General features: G+C 40.8%; 1 protein-coding gene across 1 annotated transcript; it reads left to right on the forward strand.

The window, feature by feature from the left end:
* The first annotated feature begins 151 nt into the window (after positions 1-151).
* On the forward strand, positions 152-25,150 carry EFTUD2 (elongation factor Tu GTP binding domain containing 2). Its single transcript, XM_020797994.3, has 28 exons — positions 152-306; positions 1,439-1,553; positions 1,937-2,102; positions 2,617-2,695; positions 3,074-3,149; positions 3,347-3,412; positions 4,444-4,479; positions 5,154-5,244; positions 6,231-6,313; positions 7,586-7,752; positions 8,531-8,655; positions 10,613-10,676; positions 11,566-11,656; positions 12,827-12,962; positions 13,266-13,393; positions 14,649-14,842; positions 16,661-16,772; positions 17,603-17,743; positions 17,875-17,976; positions 18,102-18,184; positions 19,108-19,194; positions 20,124-20,250; positions 21,239-21,326; positions 22,192-22,310; positions 22,738-22,832; positions 23,451-23,604; positions 24,463-24,570; positions 24,698-25,150. Exons 2-28 carry the CDS (start codon positions 1,449-1,451, stop codon positions 24,791-24,793), a joined length of 2,919 nt encoding a protein of 972 aa, XP_020653653.1. The 5' UTR covers positions 152-306; positions 1,439-1,448; the 3' UTR covers positions 24,794-25,150.
* The last annotated feature ends 331 nt before the right edge of the window (positions 25,151-25,481 follow it).

A 25,481-nucleotide genomic window follows, 5' to 3' on the forward strand; every position in this document is an offset into this window, starting at 1 on the left:
TACGTGTCTCTTAAAGTATTTATAGTGTAAGTGCTGTACTCACGCCGATAAATATCTGTATATATCCCCCCCAACACTGAAATGGAAGAAGGAAAAAAGGAGGCAGAAAAATTTCGGCAACAAACTAAGCCGCCTTCTGAGGAAACGGGAAGGGACCTTTCACGCCAACGTCGCAGTCGCATGCGACGGGAAGGAAACGTCCGAAGCAACGCGCGCTTGTTTAGTGAGGTGCTGTAGCTACTGAGGAAGGAGCCGACGGGGAGAGAAACTTAAAGAAAAAGGGGGAAAGAGGGAAAGGAAGAACAGGTATGTATGTGACTGCATGTGTGGTCTGTCTCGGTATGCTTTTCACCGCCAAGGGGTGAAATGGTCATTACGAAAACAGGAGGGAACGGATAATGATTTAAGGAATTGTTGTTCCTCATCAAGTCGCTTCCAAATTATGGCAACGTTAATAGGGTTTTCCAGATATGTGGGATGCTGAAGGGATGGTTTACTATTGGAAACAAACCCCGCTGAGCAAGGATTTGAACCCAGATCTCCTCACGGAACAGTAGGCACAAAATTCAGACTGAGCAAACATAGGATTGTGCCATTTGAATTGCACACGCGAGATAACCTACAGGGTAATAGCTGGAAAGGAACAGATGCGCTCAAGAAAGTAACAACATGCCGTCATGTTGTCTAAAAACAGAGCAACTAAATCGAGGCATTTTAAAGTATCTTTGATTATTTCAAAGAGGGGAGAAAAGTATGTGCTTAGCATTGCCACTGAAATAAAAAGGACGAAGTCCAGCAGTAAAACATATCAAATGGCAGCTAATTGCAGTTTGCCATTGTTGTTCCATTTTGGCAACTAGTTATTTGATCTGGTAATGACACTAAACATTTCTTTCTCCCTCTTCCCCATGATCTCTGCTTACCATTGTACTGGCATTGTTTACTGAGAAGAGGAAAGCCTGTTGCAGGATTCTCTAGCAACATTATTTGGAAGTATTATCTTAGGTGGGCGTGGGTGATCGGGAGGTGCTGAGTGATCAGTAGTATAACAATCCTCCAAATGCTTTAGGTGTATGTATAGCTAGATTAGCTCTGCTGTCTTGTGGGCAGAGTGAGGGGAGACATTTCAGGGAGAATGCCCCATTCTCTTCAGAAGTCAGACAACTTCAGAGTACCCGTAGAATTTTGACTAGCAAGTGTAATCTGTTAGCCTTTGAAGTACTATAATATTTTGCCTTTTCTTTTCCCCCTTTAGTGTTCCTGACACGAGACACATTAAGGCTATTTCTTGGAAATTATAGGGGGAAAGCCATGTAGTGAATCAAATTGCCAGTTGGCAAATGGAATAAAAAGCCAGAGCAATCCAGTGTTACAGAAATAGCATTTTCAGAATAGAGACCAGCCCTGTGTCTTTCTATGTTTTTCTTTTTTCCCCAAGGCCTAGCAACATGGATACAGACCTATATGACGAGTTTGGGAATTACATCGGCCCAGAACTTGATTCTGATGATGACGATGATGAAATGGGTCGGGAATCAAAGGATCTTGATGAGGTAAAAGTCTCATGCTTCTAAAGTACATGCCAATCTTGCTAAAAATAACAATTTATCTAAACTGTCTGTTGCTTAAGTAGTTTAGTCAGTTATTTGATTAAACTGCTAATTTAAGTTTCCATATTGCAATACCTCAATCCCTTTTTGGGAAATGAGGTTGAATTAACCTTAGTGTTGAGAAAAATAGCCAAGTTGCACAGCAGTTGGAAAGTGCTTTAATAACTAATGAGTGCACTGTGACATAAACTTCTGCAGGCCTGAGGTTGTATTAATGATTTATCAAATATTGAGCATACATATGGGATCAGTCCCAAGTTCTATATTGGGACCATGCTAGGTTGCAGTTGATAGAAACCTACTGAAGGTCTTCATTCTGTTTTCAGCTTGATGATGATGAAGATGATGATGAGATGGGAGATCATGATGATGACCACCCTGGGATGGATGTGGTGCTACATGAAGATAAGAAATACTATCCAACAGCCGAGGAGGTGTATGGTCCAGAGGTAGAGACCATAGTACAGGAGGAAGACACTCAGCCTCTGACAGGTGAGAAATTTAGGAGGTAGGGTTCCAGTTTTAAAAATATGTTATTGGTATCACAATGATGCAGCCCAAATGCTTCTATGTAAGTTGTGAAATAATTCTATTTTACATAGAATATATGTAAAATGCTAAAGCAGAAAAAAATATTTTAGATTTCTAGGAGATAGAGGTGAAATATTGAATTCCATGTCTTAACAAAGGGGTGTGTGTCTCTATGTGTATTGTGTTAGGTGTAATTATACAAGCACACATTTGTAATCTGAAGTGGTATAGGTCAAGAATAGTTTTTCCTTCTAAATCCAAATTGTCTAAGCCTAGGGAATGATAGTAGCACTCAAGGAGCTTTATCAGTTCCACTATCTGAAAATCTTCAGTAAAGGATGTGAGGAATTGAATTTGTGATCTGTGAGATATGTAAAAATATGCATATGCCTGATCCTCTTAGGTTCCACTGAATGGAGTGCAGCTTTCCAGCTTTGCCTTTTTAAAAAATGTTATTTCTTGTGCTTTCTTTCAGAACCTATTATAAAACCAGTGAAAACCAAGAAATTTTCTCTTATGGAGCAAACATTGCCAGTCACTGTGTATGAGATGGAGTGAGTATAGCATGTAGCTTGGTTGTTCTTCTTTCTTGTCCCCACCTCCACTTCAAACTGAACAATGAAGGAGTTAACAATTATCTTATTCATCTGAATTTATACATTCGTTTGTAGCCTTGTATAGTAGCATACTGCTTTTTTAAAATCTTCCACCACCTTGATTTTATAAGGTTGATTTTGATTCCATCCCCTCTTCTCCAGCTGCTTAAATTCACAGCTTCTCAATTTCAGGTCACAGATTCTAAAAGTAATTTTGCTTTGGTAATTGTGCTTGATATGAAGGAAGGTGCTTTTGAGTCAGATAATGAAAAGTTTTCAAAATTCCTTGACAATATGAATCACTAAAAGCTCCTCTCTGCTCTCCTCTTCTCTCAGCTTCCTTGCAGACCTGATGGACAATTCTGAGCTGATCCGGAACGTTACACTCTGTGGACACTTGCACCATGGCAAGGTTAGCATTAACAAATAATGTTGCCTGGAAGGGTGGGGAGGTTCAGTTTTTCTTGGAAGGTTCTTTTAAAAAATCAAGCTTGAGTCATTGCAGAGTTTCAAGTCAAACTACCCCGTGTTTCCTTTGAGCTGGGGCACATTTAATGAGTTGATCTGCTTTGTCATTTGTTCTTTTTTGCTTTTCTGGTGCCGTTTCAGACCTGCTTTGTGGATTGTTTGATTGAACAGACTCACCCTGAAATCAGGAAGCGGTATGACCAGGATGTAGGTTACCTTCTTAATTTGTTCTAATCCTTTTGGAGATGGGTTCATATGGCAGTGGTGGGGATCTCTTCCAGTCCAGGGGCTGAATTCCAGCTTGGGAAGCCTAAGGTATGAGGAGCTACATCCAAGCTGTCAGTAGATCTAAGGACATGAGGTGAAGTGAAAGTAAAATGGATGAATCCAGGTGTAAATCCCATTCTACTTGGTAGAGCCCACGTATAGAAGAGACACATTTCAAGATAATATAAAACAATATTTATTGTTTAAAAGCCAGATGCATTTTGGTGTGTTTAAAACTTGAAGATTTCTTCAGGGGATCATAGAGGACAGTCTATAGAATTTCCTTTAAGAATTTCTGACACAGCTATTTGCTGATGGTAGCTGTCTACCATTCTAGACTAGGTTATAATTGCATGACACAAATACCTCCATGTTGGGTGAGAAAAACTCCCTTCATATATAAAACTAGTTTGAATGGAGAAGACTAGATTACAACTTGTTCCCCTAATCTGTTTTCCTTATGTAGTACAGTATTAATGTATTTATGCATATATTTTATGGAGGCATTCATTCAGCCTTCCCTTGTGGTCTGAAATGATATAGTTGAAAAGTATTGTAGATTTACCATGTGAGGAAGAATTAGGCTGATATCATCTTCCCCTCAGTCTAGCATGGAACAGTGATCATTAATAGAGATGCCATTAACACATTGGATTAGCAAGCAGGTTATCATCTGATTTCCTTCTATTTTAAAAGAGATCATAAATAGACCTGCTATCTTTGTTTGTATAACTCTGTATATTAGTTGTGTAATGCGATGGCATCATTGTTCCCATTGTTTTTGCAAACTTCTATTGTGTTGATTCCCCCCCCCCCCCGAAGCACCCATGGTGGCTCCTGGCTTCTCTTCCTGTCCCCCCAAATTTTCACCATTTAGTTAAAAGAGCAAATCTAAAATGAGATACTGTAGATCAAAATGTTTCACCTTTGTAAGCTGTCCTCTGAGATATTTACTATTGTTTTCCTTCCAGCTTTGCTATACGGATATACTCTTCACTGAACAAGAGGTAAACACATTCAGTTTTTTAAAATGTATCAGCCTTTTGAAAGTCTTAAGAGTCTGATTCTTCACATCCTTCCTGTGTTCTGTTCTGAGTTAATCAATTTTTTTAAAAAAATGTATTCATGAATGAGGCTCCAGAAGGAACAAAACAGACATAAAACTGTGCACCAGATTTTGGTAAATGAGTGCAATAAGACACCTCTCTTGTTAATAGTGTGTTGACTTTGAAAATAGCCACAGTAACAAACGAGTCCCCATAGATTTGTCTAACCCCAACTGGTTATCCAAGTGAGAGGCCACTACCACATCTTGTGCAGTAGATCCTGTGTATTAATTAGGCAATGTATGAAGAAAGAGAAGGAAGGAAAAAAGTAATAAAATTAAATTAAAATGTAAGCACTGTGTCTCTTTGAATATTTATACTAAGCTTTGCTGTTTGAATAATCACAAGAAATCTTGAATCCTCAGATCTTTCTCTGTTTCTGGATCTGGTTCCTCATGATGTCAGATTTCATGTCAAATAAAGTGGTTAATGTGTTAGTGGTGTTGTCTTTGGAATGTATGTAACTTACTGCTACTTGACCGTTACTTGCTCCTCCACATTATGGAGCCTCTTCCATTATGTTCCTTATTCCCAGGTGATTTCAGCCCCCATTTTACACCTTGCTTACTTTTCAGAGAGGTGTTGGAATCAAGAGCACACCAGTGACCATTGTTCTCCCTGACACCAAGGGCAAATCATTTCTTTTCAATATCATGGACACACCTGGTGAGTTGAGCGGGCCTTGAAATCTGTACCCCCACGATAAACCCATGGAAAATTAAGTGAAGGGGCTTTAAACAGATATTTTTAAAAAGAGAACCATCTAAAATAGTAATTGTAAAGCAGTTATGCTATCAGTGTAGAAATCTCAGCAGAATCTGATAGCCACATATGGGTTTCCTGTATATATTCTGTGATCTATACTGAGAGAAAAAGTGCCAATTCCAAGCAAAATAGCTGTATGGATCATGCTGGAGATTTCAGAAAATGAAGTTTTAGCCATTATGTGCAAAAAACAAAGCCATGTTTGATTGGAACCACTTCCTGGCTTCATAAATGCTCCCTTTCTGTTGTGAAGAGGGGTAGGGGGAGGCTATGCCATGTTTTATAGGCAGTTTCCACTGTAAAAGCTTCTAGAAGCAGCAGTTTTCTTTTGCCAGAAAAACATTTTGCTGGAGTGGGAGCACATGGTTCATCTCCTCCCTTAATATAAAATAGCTACATGCAAGACTTCGGTCTAGATGGGCAGGATATAAATTAAATAAATAAACCCATGCGAACCTGAGAGCCTGGCATCTCTTTGTGCGATTTGTATCCTGCACGCTTTCTGAGCTTCTGCTTGTGATTTCAGTTTGAACACATAGGCTTCTTCTCTGGGGAAGTAATTTGTGGATGTAGCTAAGTACTGTGAAAACTGCAGTGCTGCCATCATTTTGAAAAGCTGTACTAGATTATTGTTCCGATGAATTTGTTGCATACTGAAAAAGTCAGCAAACTCTGCACATGGCATGTAGCTGCTGGCAGCAGTTCCTTTCCTTTGTGGGGTGGGAAGAATGCCTTTGGCTGCCAGCATTAGGAACTTGTGAACCACAGCAGGTCAACAGACACAAGGATTAGCTTCTCATGCTCCAGTTAACCCCCTTGTCTGTGATGAACATGCTGTGACTGACTTTCCATTTTTGTTGGGTTATTTTTTCCAAAAAAAATTAAAGGTCATGTAAACTTCTCCGATGAGGTCACAGCAGGTCTTCGCATTTCCGATGGCGTGGTGCTCTTCATTGATGCTGCAGAGGGGGTGAGTATAGCATGTGTGTACCCTTTTCCTTAGGCTGGAACTTACTTCCAGTTAGTGGAAAATAAAGCACTGCACAGTATATTAGCCATCAGAATTATTTCAAAGAGTGGGGGTTTCTTTCATTCAGAACTCTTATCAGGATATCTTAGATTTTGCCAGCTTCTGAAACCAGGACGTTTTGAATATAAATGATGAGAACTTGGAATGAGGATGTTTAAAACGGACAGATGAGGAATTGGTGACATTGTCTGCTGTGGATAGTCCAGGAAGCAGATTTAATTGACAGGAAAACGAGTCATATTGAGATTCAGAAGAAATTTGTGCAATAGCAGAATTCCATAGTCTGTGAGAGGTTCATAAAATCTCTGTTCTTGGAGGTTTTGATGGAAGGCTCAGTAGGCATCTGTCAGAAAAGGCCTTTAAGTATAGCAATTCTTTTGCAATGTCTCCTTGTAGCTGCAGCCATACTGAAGTTTGAAGGTTTATATAATTCATAAAAACTGTCACATTTATTTTTATGGACTGGAGTTGAATTCATCAATTGGATAGTGGACCTCATGACATTGTTGTTAATAGTCACCCTCATTTGAAATATGATTAAAAATATTTTCGTGAAAGGCAATATACAAATATTTTAAATTAAAATAATGTCATAAACTTTACTGAGGATGTTACAAATTGACAATGCCAACATGTCAATCCCCTCTTTAAATAAATTGAATTAACAATGAATAGTGAGCAACACACACTCCATCATTAAGTCCTCCTTATGCTTTCCAGTATATTTGATCTTGATGTATTGAAAGTTAAAACAAAAATGTAAAGAACTGCTTTTTAATCAGAGTTTCTCTCTTATCCTTTTATTGTAACCAGTGATTAATAGGTAAGAGAAAAAATGTTCCAGATTACCCCAAATAGAAGCAGTGGAGAACAGTGTTTTTCTCACTACACTACAGTTTCCTCCTTTTAATAGTGTCCCTTTTATGTCTGTCTGTATCTTTGCACAGGCCTAAATGCTATTGTAATATAAATTTAATCTGCCTATCTCCTTGTCTTCTGATATTTCCAAGTGACAAAAAGCTCTATTTTTTCCTCAACGCTCATCAGACAGGCTTAAAAGAATGCTCTGTTTAAGCATATTTCCTAAAAGCAAACTTTTAGCTAGTGGGTGTCTCAACACAGATGCTACTTCAGGCTTGCCCAGCAGAGAAGGGTCAGTGCCTGATTCCTCACGCCCCACCTGGCACACTCTTCTGTTATATATCCCTGTAGGTGATGCTGAACACCGAGAGGTTGATCAAGCATGCAGTGCAAGAGAGACTGGCAGTGACTGTGTGTATTAACAAAATTGACCGCCTGATCCTGGAACTGAAGCTTCCTCCTACTGATGCCTATTACAAACTGCGGCACATTGTAGATGAAGTGAATGGCTTAATCAGGTATAAAAAGATCAATACTTGAAACATGTTTTTGAGTGACATGGACAAGCCGGGTCTGTACTATCACAATCAAGCTGGCACTCTTCTCATTCAGTTCCTTAAAACTGACCAGATTTGGGCAGTTCCACAGGTGATTTAATTTTATAGGGAAGATGGGGTGGTAGGAATCTACTATTCTCTCCTAAATGTGTATTTAGCAACATCAGAGCCCACAGTGATGAATGTCAGTTAACTGACACTGACCTTAACTTTAGAAGTTCTGTGAACCTGACTTCTAGTTCTGTCATCCTGTCAGATTATTTTTAACAGTGCCCAGGGGTGTGTGTATGTGTGTTTGATTATCACACAGGTCTAATCATTTTAATCAATTAAGGAACTGAGATTTTGATAACAAATGGAAATTATTTCCATGCAACTAATTAATTAGTATAATTGGTTAAACGTTGGAAAAAACAAAACCTCAGGAAGAGTGTTGTTGGGCAGTACTTGAGGAAGTGTAATCAAATTAGCAATTGAGTAAGCAAAATCCACTGCTTATTTTTAATATTATTTTATTTCTTACTGTCGTAACTAAAATGAACTAAATAAATGTGCCCTTAAATCTTAGTTTTGTTGAATAAAGTTGGCTCTACCTGATTATAGTTAGTCCACAAGAATAAATTTCTTGATGAGAGTTTGCAGCCTGACTTAAAAAGTTTGAGTCTGTCTTATCTCCTGTTGATGCCCTCTTTTATGTAAGAAACAGGTATCCTAACTAAAGCTGCCTCTTTGTTTGTAGCATGTATTCCACAGATGAGAACCTCATCCTCTCTCCACTCCTGGGCAATGTTTGTTTCGCCAGCTCGCAGTACAGCATCTGTTTCACTTTGGGTTCTTTTGCCAAGATTTATGCTGATATGTATGGTAAGAGTCATCCAGAATGTTTGTTCACATTAGGAGATTTTGGCTCTTGATTGACTCATTCTGAAATGCTGAAATGTACGGTGTTACCTAGCCATACTTTGCACCTGTATATGTGTTGTATTTCCATCTGTGTTGAGAGTAACCTGTAGCAGTGGTTCCCAACCCTGGGTAACCCAGGTATTTTTGGACTGCAACTCCCAGTCACTTGGCCAACACAGCTGGTAGTGGAATTGTAGTCCAAAAACACTGGGGTTACCTGAGGTTGGCCAGCACAGAGCTGTAGGATGCACAGCTTTTATATACCCGGTATATACAAGGTCTCAAGATTCCACCACACTTTAGAAGCTCAGCTATGGAGGACTTTCACTGATGAAGGGATAGGGCTGTGCAGATAAGCATCATTTGCTTGGGGCTATCTGACCTAGGGATCCGGGTTATCTGTTATCTCAGTCAGTGCTCTGAGTCTACCTCTTTATTTCATTTCTCTGTAGATAAATGGTTCCTGTTCAGTCCTTCTTAATCATAATGGCTAAGGCCTTGTCGGAAAACTAACTCGCTGCAACTGCACTGCCCGCCATTATCTGTCTTGCACATAGTTTCTATTGAACTATACAGTTCTGTTGAGAATCTGGCTGCCTGTTTTGGGGAGTTAAACTCTCTCCTTTTTTGTGCTGAGGATTATGTGGAGGCTTTTGCTGTCTTGTGACTCAAGAATCTTTTGCAAGTAACTCTCTGCTGGCTGTCTTTTGAATTATTTTTTATTTATTTATTTATTGTCATTGTAAGTATATACACAGTATACCCATACAATGAAATTCCCAGACACCCAGAGAGCAGACACATGCACAGATACAGCCCTTGGGAGGCATTCTGTTTAGCTTTTAAAAGAGAAAGCAAGCCTTAAAGCTTTTGCTTGCTAAAACAAGCTGCTTCTTTTAGGAGCAGCATGTCTTCCAGGTTGAGGTCCAGCAGTTTTCAGAAGAACCTACTATTCTAATCTTGCTTTTGCCTTGAGGTGATTTTAAGCAAGGCATTCATCCCAGTCTGATTTTCTGTGCCTTGTCTTGTGGGTCCCTTTGTGTGATGTAAACTCTTTTTTTATTAAGCCATTTCCTGTCTTGCTTTCTTAAAAAGCCTCTGGTGAATCTGTCTAGTTTTATCTCTGTTTGCTTCTCCGTTTGGCATCCTGTCTCCACCAGTCTCATTTTCTTTCTCCCCCCCCAAAAAAAAATTTCTAACTTTTCTGTTACATGAGAAGACAGGCCTGAGTTTGGTGCTGAGGTATGTGTGTTGGCTTTCAAGTTAAAAGAGCAAACTTCTCAGTGTTTATGGCAGACGGAAGGAAAACTAGGAATGGCAAGGGCTGCAGAATCTGTTTCCAACACACATACGGACACACACACAAAGAGAGACAGACAGACAAAAAATAGTCCATTGAGGTGGAGGTTTTCCCTTTCAGCACAAGAATTAGGAAGGTGGGAAGGCGGCAGACAACTTTTGAATTCCTCACCAAGGTCTCCTCAAGTCCAAAGTATTTTTCCTACTAAAAATGGCTGCCATTTTGCTTACAGGAGCAGGTTGAGGTAGTTATTCAGGGACCCAGCTTTGATGGGACAAGCATGCTTTCCATCCGTGATAAGCTCATTATCTTGGGAGAGATAAAAGATAGATCACTGTCTGTTGCATGGATTGCTGTAGCCACAATATATGCTCCTGAAGCATATTGTTAGTGTTTTAATTAATTGTATCAGTTTTCAACATTAACATACCCAGAATAGGTCTCTGTTGGGTAAGCTGAGGTCAAAGCGAAAGGAACAGTGGAGCCTTTGAGCAAATTCTTATTGGAGGTAAAGCTGTCATTCACATTTTCAGAATTGTCTGTGTGCTTTAAACATAGTAGTAGAAACTTTGCTCAAAGGCTAGCTGCACAACTGAGACCTCCCTCTCTTCATTTCAGGGGACATCAATTACCAGGAATTTGCCAAACGGCTCTGGGGAGACATCTACTTCAACCTCAAGACGTAAGTCATGATTGTCTCTTTTGTCTGCTTATTGATAGGCTTTTTCCATTTCACCTTTGCCTGAACCATGTAAATTGGGTATTTTAAGCACTGTAGACAGTATATTAAATCAAATATATATGCAGTATCAAAGATATATGCTGAGATAAGAGACTGAGAAGAGGTCTGAAAATTCCTATCCTTGCAGCATGTGTTTGATAGCAGTGTTTCATTGATATTTTTTTCTCATAGGTAGGTACCTTAACATCACAATATTTATAAAGGATTAATTATTTTGGACAACTCTGTACTCCAAGGTGAACTATTCACACATAAATGTCTTTGTCACAAGATACACCTGTGACTATTTCAACCAATTAATATCTTGTGCAGATAGGAGATATACTAAAGAAATGACTCTGGACTATTTATGTGGATGTAATTTAATTTTCATTTTTTCTAACCTCATTTGCATCTTTCAAACCTATGAATTGGAACAGATTTTTGCTTCGTATGTTGTTTGTCTCCAAAGTTCAAAATATACAGTTTCAGCTTCAAAAAGATCAAGTATACCCCATCCCCTGAGTCATCCCAAAATATCTAATAAAAATAATTTCATACTACTAGCATGCAGTCCCAGAAATCAGATCATCTGGTTCTGCAGGAAATATAGGATAAAAAAGTCAGACATTTCTACTTTTAACTATTTTTACATATCCCACATTTTTTCGTCCTCATGAGGACAAAGAGTGTTTGGATTTGTTTGTTTCTTTTTTTCCCAAATTAACTCTCTTGATATACCAGCTTAAACATTTTCTTGCACTCAGATAATGCCACCAGAAAAGGCTTGTTGGCTAGGCTTGGCAAACCATTGTTAAGACTGTGCAACACATCATCTTGTGTTTCATAGGAGAAAGTTCACTAAGAAAGCCCCAACCAGCAGTTCCCAGCGGAGTTTCGTGGAGTTTATCCTTGAGCCTCTTTACAAGATATTGGCTCAGGTATGTTCTTGACACAATGTAGGACATGTTCTCTGATAATGTTGGAAATGGGTTTAGTCGGTTAATTCTTATAACATGGGTTGTTTTGAGGATGCAGTTGTACAAGAGAGGAAGCTTGTCCCGATTTTCCTAGTTTTTGTTTTTGTTTTTGTTTTTTGTTTTTTAATGTGTTTCATTCTCCCATCTGCCAGAATTTTTGAGTGGGAAAATAGATGTATGTGTGGTACCACAGAAAACGCACAAATTATCATTTGAGGCATGAAACTGAGTTTTCTGAAAACCTTAGTTTTTACTAAAAAAAGAAGTTTCTGATGCACATAAAGTTGTATTTGAAACCATGTAAAGTTTCAAAAGCCAGAAAGATGGCTGAGGGTGAGAGGGAGGATATGTATGTTTCATATGTTTGTTTTTCCACTGATTAGCCAAAAAAAAAAAAAAAAAAGGAAAGAAAGAAATGAACTACATTCAAATTTGCATAATTTATATGGAATGCAGATTCCAGCTTTTCTGGGTTTAAAATTTAGATTGCCTGGACACGATGTTTAGATTCAGACTTGGATCTGGCTGTGCAATAGAGTGAGTGCTTATTTGCAGGATTATCCATATATATTTCCAACAATCCTACCCTGTTTTCCCGAAAATAAGACCTAACCTGAAAATAAGTACTAGTATGATTTTTCAGGATGCTCATAATATAAACCCCACCCTAACAATAAGCCCTAGTTAAGTGAAAGCCCGCCCTTCACCATTGTGCAGCAACCAGAAGATGATGACATGATTCTTTTTGAATAAATATAGATTGTTGTACATGAAAAATAATGTCCCCCGAAAATAAGCCCTAATTTTATTAATTTGGAGCAAAAATTAATATAAGACCCTGTCTTATTTTTGGGGAAACACGGTAGCTAACAGTCACTGGTGAGAAATTGTTGGCATTGCAATCTGAGAACATCTGGAGTGCCCTAACTTGGCCATATCTCCTCTGGATCCCTTTCTGTACTGCTTAAAGCAGCCTTCCCTAACCTGGTGCCCTCCAAATTTTATTTTACTGGACAAGTTAATTCTGCTGACTGATGGCGATAGGTTTATAGTTTAAAACATCGGGAGGGCATCGTGTTAAGGAAGGTTATCTTAAAGCTTCTACCCGTTCATCTTTCTTCTTATCAACAGGTGGTTGGTGATGTTGACACCACTCTGCCCCGGACACTGGATGAGTTGGGAATCCACCTAACTAAAGAAGAGCTGAAACTTAATATCCGTCCCCTTTTGAGGCTTGTCTGCAAAAAGTTTTTTGGAGAATTCACAGGTTAACTTTATTTTTTTTTCCTTGTCTCACACCGGAGCAATGCTCTTATGTGACTGCTGGATTTCATTCATCTTAACCAATGTATAACTAAGCATGCATTGGGGTGAACTGCCTCTGACTAAAGGATTTTGAGAAATCCCTCTAAATTAACAGAGGAGCTATGTTGATCTGCCTTAAAGGATAGAATTGACAGTGTCATTCGAGACACTAGACAGTGCCCAAACAGCGTCCTAGGCAGACACTTCCCCGTCTCTTGTTACTTCAGTTACTGTATTGCTATCTAACTGAAGTTTGTTCTCTTAGGCTTTGTTGATATGTGTGTGCAGCATATCCCCTCCCCAAAAGTGGGAGCAAAAACCAAGATTGAGCACACCTATACAGGTGGAGTGGACTCGGACCTGGGGGAAGCCATGAGTGAATGTGACCCTGATGTAAGTATTGTGTGTAACTCACATGCACACCCAATTTGTGAACTGCAACAGCCTAGCTTACCCAAGTGACGTAGAGGGAAAATGTTGTTAGTTAGTAAGATCAGATATTGGCTGAAATCCTGTTGCACAGTTACGCATACGGAATAGCTTTTGGAAGCAGATTGCCATAAGTTAAGAAATGTCTCTAGATTTCTGCCATGTACCAGGTTGCATGACTCAGCAGCATACAACAAATGTCTACAGAGATTTCTTAACTTACAACAATGTACTTTCAAATGCTGCCCATTTGCATAACTGCACAACAGGATTTAAGCAACTAAATTACAATGCTGCTTTATGTGGAAACAAGCGGCATAGAAGCTGGCTGTTTCAGTAAGTCACTTCTCTTTTAACTTTAAACCTTATCTAAAATACTCTGCATTCTGTTCCCATTGAGACATTGGTGGGTGTTAACGCTGCATTCTGTTGTATCCTTAATATGTAAACTTGTCTGAAGAGGGATCTATGGCAGTGTCAAATACAGAAGACTATTAATCAGTTCTCCAAAGCTGTTGCTGGTAGACCCAAGAAAACATGAGATTCCCAGTGGGCTGAGAAGAGCCTTCTGGTATTTGAGCTGGGTTGGACATCAAAGAGAGATTGGACAATAGGTAGCAGAGAGCAGTGATTCCCAACCTTGGGTAACCCAAGTGTTCTTGGACTGCAATTCCCAGAAACCTTCACCACTACCTGTGCTGGCCAGAGTTTCTGGGAGTTACAGTCCAAGGACACCTCAGTTAGCCAAGGGTGGGAACCACTGGCATAGAGATATGAGGAGGATGTCCTCTCTTTTGGAATAAAATCAGACCACCCACTGCTTTATATATAAAAAAGCAAGCCTGTGAACAGTATATGTGGCTGATATATATCTGGTTTGCTTTGTATATCTCACAGGGCTATTCTTAACACTCTTGGAAAATTATAGTCCTTAGGTTTTGCTGAAGACGCTAGTGATTTGTAGAGGCAGGCAGGATAAACAGATCTATTTTTATAGAATTAAACCAAACACCCATTTAGGCCAATACTGTCAGCAGTGAGCTTTCTAAGCTTTTTGGACAGCTTTGGGATTCATTGAAGAAAAATCTGTGAAACAACTGGTTTTCTTTTGAATTGTGGCTACGATTTTCTGTGTTGCTTGGTTGTGTCCAAACAAGTTACATACTAAGACCATTCTTTCCAAAAAAACTGACACTGGCCAAACCTTTTCTTTGGGAAGGGCCCGCTCATGTGTCACACCACGAAGATGTACAGTACAGATGATGGGGTCCAGTTCCATGCTTTTGGTAGAGTGTTAAGTGGGACCATCCATGCAGGGCAGCCTGTTAAGGTCCTTGGAGAAAACTACACCCTGGAAGATGAGGAGGATTCACAGATTTGCACTGTGGGACGTCTCTGGATCTCTGTAGCAAGGTAGGTGCTTCTGAGAGGCTTTCATTGATGGCCACTGTTTTGTATCTCATGTATAGGTTTGTTGTTTTAGTATGAAACCCAGCCCACAGTCTTAAAATCTCCCCTGTTTTTGAGAGTACCTGCAGAGTTTGGGTCTGCTGAGCAGGACTATCACTAGTTAGGCACTAGGCTGCATTAGTGAATAATGGTTTCCTATGATGTAAGTGCTTTCCTTTGACTCATGGCTCACCTGATTAAGTTTTCATGTTCATCCAGTTTCTCAGTGTCTGGTGATCAGTTCAGAGACAAAAACAGATTGGGAAAGATACAAATCCTGTGTTAACAGTTAACAGAACCCAAGTAAGGGTGTATTCCTTAGCTTGGGGAACTTGACATTTTTTAGAAGGTGGAAAGTAGATTGGATGAGGGAGCAGCTGGAGGTCTGGACAGGACGTAGCTGGGCAAATCAAAGGATGCTAATGGTTGTTGTGGGTTTTTCAGGCTCTTTGGCCGTGTACTGAGGGTTGGTCTTCCTAACGTTTCGCCAGTCTCTGTGGCCGGCATCTTCAGAGGACAGCACAAATACAAAGGATGCTTATTACAGTATTTATATCCTATGCTATCAGGTGAACAGGCTACAGATAAGAAAATAATTTAAATCAATGTGAGATAAACCATTTAAAACAGCATACACTGGGTAGGCCAGTTTTGCCAAAAGAAAACAACAAATCATGCACATTTATATTTACATTTACTGAACCGCAGAAGCCTGTGCTGCAGGGTCAGAAGACCAGCAGTCAGTCGTAAGATCGAATCCACGCGACGGAGTGAGCTCCTGTCGCTTCTCCCAGCTCCTGCCAACCTAGCAGTTCAAAAGCATGTAAAAATGCGAGTAGATAAATAGGTACCACCTTGGTGGGAAGGTAAAGCGGCGTTCCTTAGTCATGTTGGCCACGTGACAACAGAAACTGTCTTTGGACAAGTGCTGACTCTCCGGGTTGAAAAACGGGATGAGCACCACCCCCTAGAGTCGGACACGACTCGACTAAAAATGTCAAGGGGAACCTTTAACTTTATCTATACAGATTCTGTAGAGAATTCTGGGGAGAATTGTCTTGCGTTATTGAAGTTGTAAGTATGTTGTTGCCCTCCAGATGTGGTTGGACTGTAATTCCCATCAACTCTCACTACTGGCTGTACTGGCTGTGGCTTTTGAAAACTAATCCAGCTGGGTCATAAGTTACTAAAGAAGTTGCTGTGTAAGATACTGGAGCTCTTTTGTCCTTCTCCTGGATTGTTTGAAATTTTCCTTGTATTGTACACAATCAAGTCTATCGTTTGCAGACTTTGAAGAGAGAAAAGTTTGCAAAACTTTGTGAGTAAAGGTTCAGATTCTCAGGAAGTTGAGTTGAATGACCAGCTATATATAGAGAACTCCCCTGCATGCAAATTCAGCCCGGTCCACTTACTTCATTTTTGTAACCCAGCTTTCTTGGAATTGTTTTAGACAAATAGCAATAGGAGTTCAATAACATCTTTCTGGGTACTTTCTGTGGTAGAAATAAAGAATGGTAACATTTTGTCATTGCCTCAGTTGCAAACTGACCTTGAAACTTTTCATGCACAAGTAATCCTCTTTTCAGTCAATTGACAGTTTTTGCTGTCACTTATGAAACATAATAAAATTATGTCCATGCAGATGAAAGGTTAGCAAGTCTGCTTAATGCTTTCAGAAACATTCTTACGATTGCTTACAGCTGCTACTGTGTGAAAGTCTAGGTACTGCTTGTAATGAAGGACCTGACTATTGGAGTTCCCATAATTAATATTTTATTTCAGGTATCACATAGAGGTCAACAGGGTTCCTGCTGGCAACTGGGTGCTCATTGAAGGTGTGGACCAGCCTATTGTGAAGACAGCCACCATCACGGAGCCCAGGGGCAATGAAGAGGTAAGTGCACCTAATATCAACAAACACTTCACAGTTCTTGTAGATCAGAAACAGATGCCAAATCAGTATTACTGCTATCTTGGGAAGAAGATCAAGATGGTATTCTATGCTTGACATAGTTTCTCTGCCTCTCTTACCATTTTTAACAGTGTTGTAGAATGCTTTTTTTCTGGCTGGGAAACACATATATACAAGCAAACAAACACAAAAGAGTGTGATGTGTGTGTGTGTGTGTGTGTGTGAGAGAGAGAGAGAGAGAGAGAGAGAGAGATGAGAATGAGAAGTTTTGTAACTAATTTTCCTTTCTGGTTTGCTTTTCTGCCAAAATAGGACTAATGTATGTGTAATGATCTAATTTCAGTACATAATGACTTGTTAAGTTGAGAATGAATAGCTGGTCTGTATATTCCCTCCCTTTGCTTACTTCTTCCTGAATGCACAATCATAGGTGTTACTGCCATAGCTTTTTTAAACTCAGCCTGCTGTTATTTCCAAACCAGGAAACTGAGGTTTGATTTTAGCTTAACTAATAACCACACAAAAGCAGGATCTGATATGCCTCACAAAGCAATGACCAATATCCATCACATTTCCAGTGCCCTCTTTTTTCTGCTCACAAGCCATTGCTGAATTCCAACTCTCCTTAGCTTAACCAAAATAAGTGGTAGAATTTTTAGCTTAACAACCTCCAAGGGGCAAAGATGCATTAGTCGTAATGCAAGGAGAATTTTCCTTGCATTTAGTGAATTGTCTCAACTTGGGAAGGTAGTTAACTTCTTATAATCTTACTAGTCATTTGCTCTCATTATTGTGTGCCTGTTTGGTTTCAGGCTCAGATCTTCCGACCTTTGAAGTTCAACACCACGTCTGTTATCAAAATTGCAGTGGAGCCTGTAAATCCCTCTGAGTTACCCAAAATGCTAGATGGTCTGCGGAAGGTCAACAAGAGCTACCCGTCCTTAACCACCAAGGTGTGTAATTGCTTTGCGGGATGGGGATGGGAGTCCCAACTGGAAACAGCATTCTTGCTGCTACTGCAATGCATACATTGCTTAGAATTGTATCTGTTTTCTTAAATGTTATCCTGTGCCTCTATATGCAGGTGGAAGAATCTGGTGAACACGTGATCTTGGGCACAGGCGAGCTCTATCTTGATTGTGTAATGCATGATCTCCGGAAAATGTATTCAGAGATTGATATCAAGGTACAAAAAGGGGCTGCCTTAGTAGACTGCTTCTTATGTTGACTTGGCAAGTGCACATTCTAGCTGAAATATCTGGTGGTCCTTTGGTTTAGCTCTACCAATTCAACCTCTTTGCTTTTTCAAAGGTTGCTGATCCCGTTGTCACCTTCTGTGAAACAGTGGTGGAAACATCTTCCTTGAAATGTTTTGCGGAGACACCCAATAAGAAGTAAGATTTGGGGGAATCTTAAATGTGAGCCACAAGTGTGAAACTGTAACCAACCAAACCCCACCCACTGACCCCCCCCCCCCGAAAAAACTACTGGTGCACAAACACTGTATGGAAGAGAAAAAGAGTTACAGTATTTTGTTCAGCAGTCTGCTTACTAGCCCTGGGCTGCAGAAGCTCATGTGTTGTTATTTATGGCATTCTGAATGACTTCAGGCTAAACTGCAAAGAAATGTGACATGGAAATGATCAGAAATCCCTCCCTATTATCAGTTACCCTCCCTCAGCAGTCTCTTCACATTCCCTGTACAGGTCAGGTTATTTTTGCCTTGCTTCCATGTGTATTTTCCAGAAGCAGAAGAGCATACATAGTTATACCTAGAAAAGAGGCAAACTAGGCTCATGGATATTGTTTCACAGGCGTATCTTGCTTAAAGTTGCTGTTTTGAATTGCTTGTCTCTGTTCCAATTAAGATTCAAAAGTGGGAACGACTGTATAACACAATGGGAGCTCATGAGTGGGCTTTCATTTTATAAAACCCAGGAAGAATTTTGATTACTTATTTTATTGAATTAATTTGCATCTCATCTCTCTCCCAAAAGTGGGATTCATAAAGATTAGATAAAAAAATACAGGGCCTTTGAGGGCTGCATTTCTTATGGGAGTGATCTATTGGGAGCCACGTGCTTTAAATAGGTGAGCCAAAGCAAAAACAAAACAAAACAAAAAACCTAGGGACTATCCCTTTGCTTTCTGTCACCTTCCTTTAACTCTCTGTTCCCACACACACACAATCTGTTGAAGTCCAAGTGGAAAAACAAGTGGCTCTTGACAGGGGTCTGAGCTTACAGGATTCTGGCTGATTTAGAAGGCATTCTTTCATCACTTCTTCAGCCAAATGGCATTTGCTTGTCTGTTCTAGGAATAAGATCACAATGATTGCTGAGCCTCTGGAGAAAGGTCTGGCTGAAGACATTGAGAATGAAGTGGTACAAATAACATGGAACAGGTATGAGCCTTGCTCAAGAGTTTGTTTTGGGCAGCTGTTTGTCCTTCCTTGCTCCCTCCAGCTACTTGACCTGGCAGGCCAACTCTAGTTGTTCAGTTACATTCTTGTGATTGTTGTCTTCCCTCTACTGGCCCCTGTTGTTGGCTGGCTCCACTACTGCAGCTCCATCCACCATGTTTGAAAGTTGTATGTGTAGATGTAAACACTTTTTAAAAAACTTGCCAGCCTTATTAAATACAAGTAGTTGTGCTCAGAGGTCTCCTGTCATGTTTGTTTATATACAGAAAAAGGTAAAGGTTCCCCTTGACATTTTTTGTCCAATCGTGTCCGACTCTAGGGGATGGTGCTCATCCCGTTTTCAAGCCGTAGAGCCAGCGCTTGTCCAAAGACAGTTTCCATTGACACGTGGCCAGCGTGACTAGGGAACACTGTTTTAACTTCCCACTGAGGTGGTACCTGTTTATCTACTCGCATTTGCATGCTTTTAAACTGCTAGGTTGGTGAGGAGCTGGGACAAAGCAATGGGAGCTCACGCCGTTGTGTGGATTCGATCTTACGACTGCTGGTCTTCTGACCCTGCAGCACAGGCTTCTGCGGTTTAGCCCACAGCGCCACCACAGAACCCATGTACTAAACATAGCTTTCTGAAAAAAAAATCTGCTTTGTGATTCTTTAAGGGTACCTTTTATCTGATGTAAAGGTTTTCAGTTGACTCCCCACATAATTGATTAAAACATTGCAGCCATAAAAACACTTCCATACCTCAAGAATCATGGGAATTGCAGATAGGTTGCCAAGGGAAACAGAAATGTCTTAAAGGAAAAATAGATCAAGTGTCTGTGAAAGGTGGATTAAGCTGGAATTCATGGTTAGGCAGGAAGATTAAGCTGACTGACTCTTGATGTACCTCCCTTCTCCTCTCACTTCAGAAAAAAGCTGGGCGAGTTTTTCCAAACCAAGTATGACTGGGATTTGTTGGCTGCCCGTTCTATCTGGGCTTTTGGGCCAGATGCTACTGGACCAAACATCTTGGTGGATGACACCCTGCCTTCAGAGGTAAGGAGGAATGTGGGGTGGATTGTGAGGCTGCAGCGATCAAAGGCTTCTTAATCCAGGATTACTTGAGTTTTGGACTTGAGTTTTGGAACGTTCACATCCAAGTGTATTTAATCTTGTGATGCTGAAATAAATCATGAAACTAAATGAAAATAATAATCAAGTTTTGGAAGAAGCATTGTTTCACATCAGATTCATTTCCCCTCCCCCCACTTCTTAATATCCCATTAGAGATGGGCATGAAACAAACAATGAACCAAAAAACTCAATGAACCCATTTTGCAGAAGCAAAACAAAACACTGAACTTTTTTCACTTTCACGTTTTTTGCTTCGACAAAAAGGGATGCCCACCTTCCCCCTGCCCCCATCACCTCTGCCTCCCTGCTCCTGCCACTGCCTCCAACGTGACAATCCCAGGTGCCATCCTCGGAGACTGCCTCCTGCTTCCCTGCCAGGAGCCTGCTGTGGCCTCTGAGCATGCACCCACCGCAGAGGCAGAGGGAGGAGGAGCAGGTAGGGGCCCCACCCAAAGTATAACCGGAAAAATGAATTGCATACTGGTTTGATTTTTCAGGGGTTCTTGGTGGCTCATGGCTAGTCACAAACCATGAACCACCGGTTTTCTGGCTCATGCCCATCTGTACCCATGATCCAGAACACTGGAATGTTCTCTGCTGTGTCTACTAGGAGGCAGATGTTTTGAAGAGTCACTTGGCTCGGTGCCTGCTGTTTCCCCTTGGCAGATAGTGAGGAGGAAAGAAGAAGTGTAGAACTGGAAATAATGTGGCCCTAGCTCCTTACTGCTAGTGAGATTCCTGATTGGCCTCAGTGCTGTGTTCCACCCTCTCTTTCCTAGCCTGTAGATGTGCAAAAGGGAAAATTTGGTAGCAGGTATTCTAGTTTGTGTATGCACACATGCGTACACACACACACAAACACTCAACTCACCCACTCTGCTATTGCTGCATTTGTGTTTCTTCTTGACAGGTTGATAAAACCCTTTTGGGTTCTGTGAAGGACAGTATTGTGCAGGGTTTCCAGTGGGGAACCAGAGAAGGACCACTATGTGATGAGTGTAAGTTTGGGTTTTCTTTAAGGATTTTTTTCCCCCCAGACCTTGGAATTACCAGGCCCCTTTTGTCCCAGGCATATATTTTTCACCAGCTGTGACTGTTGCGTCACAATCCATCTGAACTGATAATAGTTTCAGGATGTTTCATTTCCAGATTGCTGGGTTACTCTAATTGGTGAACTCTGCCTAGCAGACAGCAAATCTTGCTGTTTTGTTTTTCCCAGAGATGAACCCACAGTTCATGCTGGGAATTACTGAAATTCCTTATTTCGTTGCCACCAAGCTTGAACACAAACAAAATCAGAGGCTAAAGCAAATGCAGGAGTTGTTATGGTATAAGTGATTGTGTTGTTATGGGCCATAATTAGTTATATTCCAGTAGCATCTCCATACATGGTTTCAGTTTGCTTCCTGTTTGTGCAGAGGCCAAAAGGAAATAAAAGCAACAGACAGGACTTTGGAAGATTAGAGGCTTTAATGCCCCTAAAAGCCCCAGAATAAGCCACAAGAGAATTCACTTTGGTAGCACTCAGACTTTCAAATAAGCCAACAATAAACCAGAACAACAAGGGAAACTGTGTGGTTAAAGCATCTGCAGTTTCCTGCTCTATGAAGATTCATAATTACTGTTCTCAGGTCCCTTGGTTGTACGCACACACCTTGCATCTCTTCACGGAATCATAGAATAATTGAGTTGGAAAGAGCCAATAAGGCCATCGAGTCCAGCCCCCTGCTCAATGCAGGAATCCAAATCAAAGCAGATCTGACATATGGTTGCCCAATTTTCTCTTGAATGCCTCCAGCAGTGAAGCACTCACCACCTCCCAAGGTAATTGGTTCCTATGTTCTGTGCTTTATTTTGCCCCAGTGATCCGCAACGTGAAATTCAAGATTCTGGATGCTGTGATTGCCCAGGAACCATTGCATCGCGGAGGCGGGCAAATCATCCCAACAGCTCGGCGGGTGGTGTATTCTGCCTTTCTCATGGTAAGAAGAATCTGTCTTGATAACAAAGCCCAGCAGTCTGAGCAAAGCTATATTTGGTGCCAGGCAACTACTTTTTTGTTTTCCCAGGTTTTTCAAATGCCCTTCAAGGGGCAGCTTATCTTAATGCTGTTTTTAATTACTATTTTTATGCCTTGATTGTATTTTTGTTTTGATGTGTTTTTGAAATGTTATTTTTATTACAGCCCTTCTGACACAGATGCTAGAGGCCAGTGTAAGAGTTTCTTTAAAAAGAGGCGGGGGTGGCGTAGGTTAATGGTAGTGCACATGCTTTCCATGCGGAAGGTCTCATGTGGAATTCCTAGCATGTCCAGTTATGCTGGGAGAAAACCCCTCCCTGAAATGCTGGATAGATGTTGAGATCTTTGGCTGAGTGCCCCTCGGTGGCGGTTCTCTTGTTATTCCACAGGCCACACCACGATTAATGGAACCGTATTATTTTGTGGAAGTCCAGGCCCCTGCGGATTGTGTCTCTGCAGTATACACAGTCCTGGCCAGGCGAAGGTAAGCGATACCCATGTTTATTAGCCCTTCCATTGCTATGTTGTTGAAATAAGAAACAATCCCACTGAATGAAGAACTACCTTCTTTATTATATTGCATGAAAAATGCGACCTCCTTTACCATTTTCCTTTTGTACTTCTATTTTAATTGGAAAAGGACTGCATAGGTCCTATGGTTAACAGAGATAGTCTTTTCATTTGCTATCTGTCTTATCTTTGGCCCATCCATTTCACTAACTAGGGTTTGATGTTGGCCATGAGTGTAAATTTATTTTAAGAAAGTCTTTTGGCCAGAGTCCAAGTTGTGCCACCATTTCTTACACCAAAGATGGCAAGAACCCAGTATAATGGCACCCTTTATTTCCATGTCCCTTAGTTCAATGCATGTTGGTGTTAATTGTTCCCCATCGAGGGCACCTGGTACAGTGCTGCACATTTCCAGGGAGAAAATAGGTGGGGCTGCTGTTTTTGTACCCTTTGTAATAGCTTGGTTTTACCAGATTGAAAGGACAAATAAGATGGTTTCTAACAGAGATAATCTCCTTGATTAGCTTTGGGTGATTAGCATTTTGGCAACTAAACATGGAAGAAATGTAAGCCTTTTGTTGTCATTTTGCAGGGGCCATGTGACCCAAGATGCACCCATCCCAGGCTCTCCTCTCTACACAATCAAAGCCTTCATCCCAGCTATTGACTCATTTGGATTTGAGACAGACCTCAGGACACATACCCAGGGGCAAGCATTTTCACTCTCCGTCTTTCACCACTGGCAAGTAAGTTGCACCAGAGGGCTTGTTGGCAAGGAGTAGCGGAAGACACGAGCGCTTTAGATTTCTCAGGCATGTCATCAGATTCCCAGCCTGCCATGTTTGATCATTCCAAGGCAGACTCTTCTTGTCACAATAACGGGAAATTCCACTGATTTGCATGGCTGGCGCAGCTTGGAATTAAAGTTGCATACTCACTACGTCACAAATCACAGCTACAGAGAACTCACTTTCTGCCCCAGGAAAAGCCAACATTGGTTTTCTGAGTTGTGCAAGCCAGATAAATGGCAAAAGAGTTGCTAGTCTGGCATACATTTTTTTTCTGATCCCCCTTTTCATTAGCCATAGGAGGGTAACAAAGATCCATTGGGGCGGGGGTTCCTGACTCTTGGTTCCTTGACCCTCCGCTAATAGAACTCCTGCTTAGTCTACCCCACTCCTTTTCTCCTGACTTCTTAGTAGCTCTAGGGATATGCGAGATCCTTTCTGTTAAAATGGGTAATAAACTTTTACAGAGCTGTTCTATGCACAGACCCTTCCTGTTGCTGCCTTCATCATTTCCCATTCTTATGAAGCATGCAAGCATTCAGTTACCCAACTAGTGCAGACTTGGATACGGACTTCACATAAATTGTGATGTTTTGATATGGCTTGTGTTGGAAGCTGTGATAAAGCCATGACGTTTTGTAAGACCTAATAGTCCTCTCAAAATCTATGCAAATGACCATGGAGCTTTTTTTGGGGAAACCTCCAGAATGTCTACATTCATGCAGCAGTATCTCCACATGGATATTTTTTGGATGTATTGTATCAATGTGTGTTGGTCACCAAAGGTTCTCTGACAGTATATTCCTTACATTCCAGATTGTGCCAGGTGACCCCTTGGACAAAAGTATTGTGATCCGACCTCTTGAGCCCCAGCCAGCCCCCCATCTGGCCAGAGAGTTTATGATCAAGACCCGGCGCAGGAAGGTAAGGCTGAGCCAAGAACTGAGGTTGTCTCTGCTGATGTCTTAAGTTTTTTTCACTGCAATGGAACATGCATCCTCTTTTTCCTTCCCTCCCATCTAATACCACCATCCCATTATTTTTCCTTCAGGGACTAAGTGAGGACGTGAGCATCAGCAAGTTCTTCGATGACCCTATGTTGCTGGAGTTGGCAAAACAGGATGTGGTGCTGAACTACCCCATGTGATGATGCTGGGTCATTTTCATCCCTCCTCCTGCACAAGAGAACTTTCCCTGGCAAAACTCTACTATCCTTGTGTTGCCAACAACCTACATAGGAGATGCTGTTGTGTGTCTTTTGATACTGCTGTCCCAAGGACAAGGCAGCTATTCTGCCAGAGTGGTTCTGTGCTTAAAGGACAGTATTTTGGGATTGTGGTCAGATTCTACTCTAGTGATCCTGTCTGTGTTAGTTGAACTCAGACTCTCAAGAGATTTGGATACAGAACCCTTAGACTTTTCCACAACAAAGCTCTTTTTCAGCATAAAAGCAGCTGTTGTATGTGACTTTTTTTAAAAAAAATAAAATAATATGAAATGAAAATTCTGTACTCTGTGTGAATTCATTTTTCTGATAACATAAATTGGTAGAGCTGTTCAAAGATTCTAGTGCAATTGACTCTTCCCTTTAAAACTGAATTGGGACTTAGCGTGGAATGGCTATTCATCTTTGCCAGTTCCTATTTGGATTTTTAGAGAAGGAGAAACCCCAGCCCATATGCTTTGCTTTTACACTTCTTTTTAAAGGAGCGCATGCCGACGCTTGGCAGAGGCTCACCCTCCCTCCCTATATCACTGCCACCCTTTTGAAGTTTGTATGTCTGATTAGGTTTGGAGTGTGAGAAAGTATAAAAAGAATAAATATATTTTGCATC

Source organism: Pogona vitticeps, chromosome 6, assembly GCF_051106095.1.
Source record: "Pogona vitticeps strain Pit_001003342236 chromosome 6, PviZW2.1, whole genome shotgun sequence".
Classification (NCBI taxonomy): domain Eukaryota; kingdom Metazoa; phylum Chordata; class Lepidosauria; order Squamata; family Agamidae; genus Pogona; species Pogona vitticeps.